The following is a 2,543-nucleotide window of genomic DNA, read 5'->3' on the forward strand; positions in this document are numbered from 1 at the left end:
TAAAAAGCCGATGGTTGTAAGGCTAGGCTTGGTAGGCTGAAAAAGTTAGAGTCGTGATATGGATTTGGCGGGCTGACCCTAGGGCCATGGGCCAAATTAACACGCATCCACCAATAAGTTTTGATATCATCTTAAGATTCAGGATAGAGCCCACACCCATAAATTTGCGATTGCCTAAGAGTCATGCCAACCCTCAACTTAGAGACTGGCAAGCTTGTCCTAGTGGTTTGTTTAAACTCAACATGGACAGTGCTTCAAAAAAATCTAGATACAAGCGCAATTGGTGCTGTGATTCAAAATGAGGAAAGGAATGTGGTGGGTTGCTACTAAAAATTCATAGGAATCAAATAGGCATATGAAGCTAAAATTCTTGCTCTTCTGAATTCTCTGCTCCTTTTTCAAGAATTTATAGCGGAGGGTGATTCTTCTATAATGGAGGGTGATTCTTTTATAGCGGAGGGGTGGGAGAGTTGATTGCAAAGAGGTTAATCGAGTGGGTGTATGACAAATATATAGGGAGATAAATCATTTTGGAGATGCTTTAACAAAGCAAATGTGCTTTTGAGATAGGTAGAGAAAAAAAGATAGGTAGAGAAAAAAAGTGAAAATGAGATATAAAAGGAAAAAAATGTGCATATATGAAAATCCTAAATTAAATACATTCCTACCACATATTCATTGTTATCTAGAGGCACACACAAACAATCATCAATAGCAAACCAACAAATTTAGAACTAAATTAAACTGAATGAAATTGACATATTTAAAGATTTCAGTAAACAATAAGGGTGTAAATAGTGAATACAATATTACTCCATTTACTTATGCTAAAGATAGAAAAATAATAATCCCCACGGAAATGTATGCCCAGAGACATGGCAGAAAATGACACTTCACTGCAACTTTTTTCAAGTGTCTTTCTCAAAACCCTAATCATCTTCTTCCATTATTAAATTCTGAAAAATTCTTCAAAAATACAATACCAACTTACATTTTCTTTTTAATTCTTTGAAAATATACATGTGTGGTGCCTTTCCTTTCTCCCCTTTCCTTTCACCCTCCCACAACCTGCGCTCCTCCATGTGCACCTTCAGTCACAAATTGAAAACACGCACACACTGATAAAATCAACCAAAACAAAATGAAAAATTCAAGAACCCCTTGAAAAAAAGTGAACAATATGGTATCAAACATGAACAAATTACAACATTCTCGGTGTTCAATATCTCCACCACAGAGTGCAAATAACAGTACTTGTCCAACTTTGATTTGACTCACAAGCTATAAAACCACTCAGTTCAGTGCATGTTAGGAAATGCTTCTCTAATTGATTTTAAAGTCAAAATCAATTCTGGCGAAAACATAATTCCGGGCAACAAAGTTGATTCTGAGAAAATAGAAGTTGGTCCAAACATGCTATAACTTTGTCATGTTGGTGTTGCCTTGTGCCCGAGACGGAGCTCTAGATCAAGCTCTTCCAGGTGGCCATTATCAATAGATCTTAAGGTTGGAGGTTGCTCCAGTTTGGTGGTGGAGTTGCAGAAGTAAGAAGGAACACTGCCATTGATATGAGGTGAAGAAACCTGAGCTAGTGGAAAATTAAATGATGGTGAAGAGCAAGTTTGCATCATCAAGTTGTTTGGTTGATAGGGTGAGATGGAGAGAAGAGTAGAGGGAGATTCTCCATTTACATTAAGATTGGGAACAGTAGTACTATTAGGGCTTGGCAAATGATAGAGAAGGCACAAACCAAGGTCCTGGTGATGAGGTGGAATGTTTATGAAGGGTGGTGTAGGGTGAGAGGGGATGGAACTGGGCGGGTGAACTTGGTGGAGGCGAGCGCGGTCACGGCGGTGGACATTCATGTGGCCGCCGAGAGCTTGGGCTGAACGGAACTCCCTTCTGCAGAAGGTGCAGGTGTAGGACCTCGGAGGCCATGTGGTTCCCATGATGTTCCTTGTGTCTTCGGCGAAGGCTCTGACCTCCCATGACTCATCTTCTTCAGCTTCCTCACGGTGGTTCTCTCTGCTGCTAGGGTTCCACATCCAAGTGGCGGAGGTCGTGGTGGTGGTGGTAGAGGCGGAGTTAGGGTTTGGTTGGGGATGTTGTGATGATGTTGATGGTGATGGTGATAATTTTTGGATCTGAGTCATGGAGAGAAGGCCAATCTCTGATGCAGCCATGTACTGTCACTGACATTTAAGATAGATGGTGGATAGCTAGATTGGTGATGGGGATGAAATTGGGGCAACAAAAATGATTAAATAGGAGGGGAATGTGGGTTATGATTAAGACAAAATGAAGCTTTTAAAAACATCAAATAGAATGTATCACCAATATTTGAAGCAGTTGGAACATTGTGACACTGTCGACATTGATTAGTCATACTAATTAATTGGTCCTATAAGTTAAATAATTATATATTAGCTAGCTCACAACACAACTGGTTTACTACATTTGCTATATATGGACAATTTCTTTCCTTCAGTTTCTACGCCATTGGAATCATGGCACTCCAACTGTACATTTTTAATTGATCTCCG

General features: G+C 39.8%; 1 protein-coding gene across 1 annotated transcript; it reads right to left on the minus strand.

The window, feature by feature from the left end:
* Positions 1-745: 745 nt before the first annotated feature.
* On the minus strand, positions 746-2,254 carry LOC130735865 (transcriptional regulator SUPERMAN). The gene has a single exon (XM_057587741.1). It carries the CDS (start codon positions 2,181-2,183, stop codon positions 1,428-1,430), a length of 756 nt encoding a protein of 251 aa, XP_057443724.1. The 5' UTR covers positions 2,184-2,254; the 3' UTR covers positions 746-1,427.
* Positions 2,255-2,543: the final 289 nt, after the last annotated feature.

This window comes from Lotus japonicus, chromosome 2, assembly GCF_012489685.1.
Source record: "Lotus japonicus ecotype B-129 chromosome 2, LjGifu_v1.2".
NCBI classification, from domain to species: Eukaryota; Viridiplantae; Streptophyta; class Magnoliopsida; order Fabales; family Fabaceae; genus Lotus; species Lotus japonicus.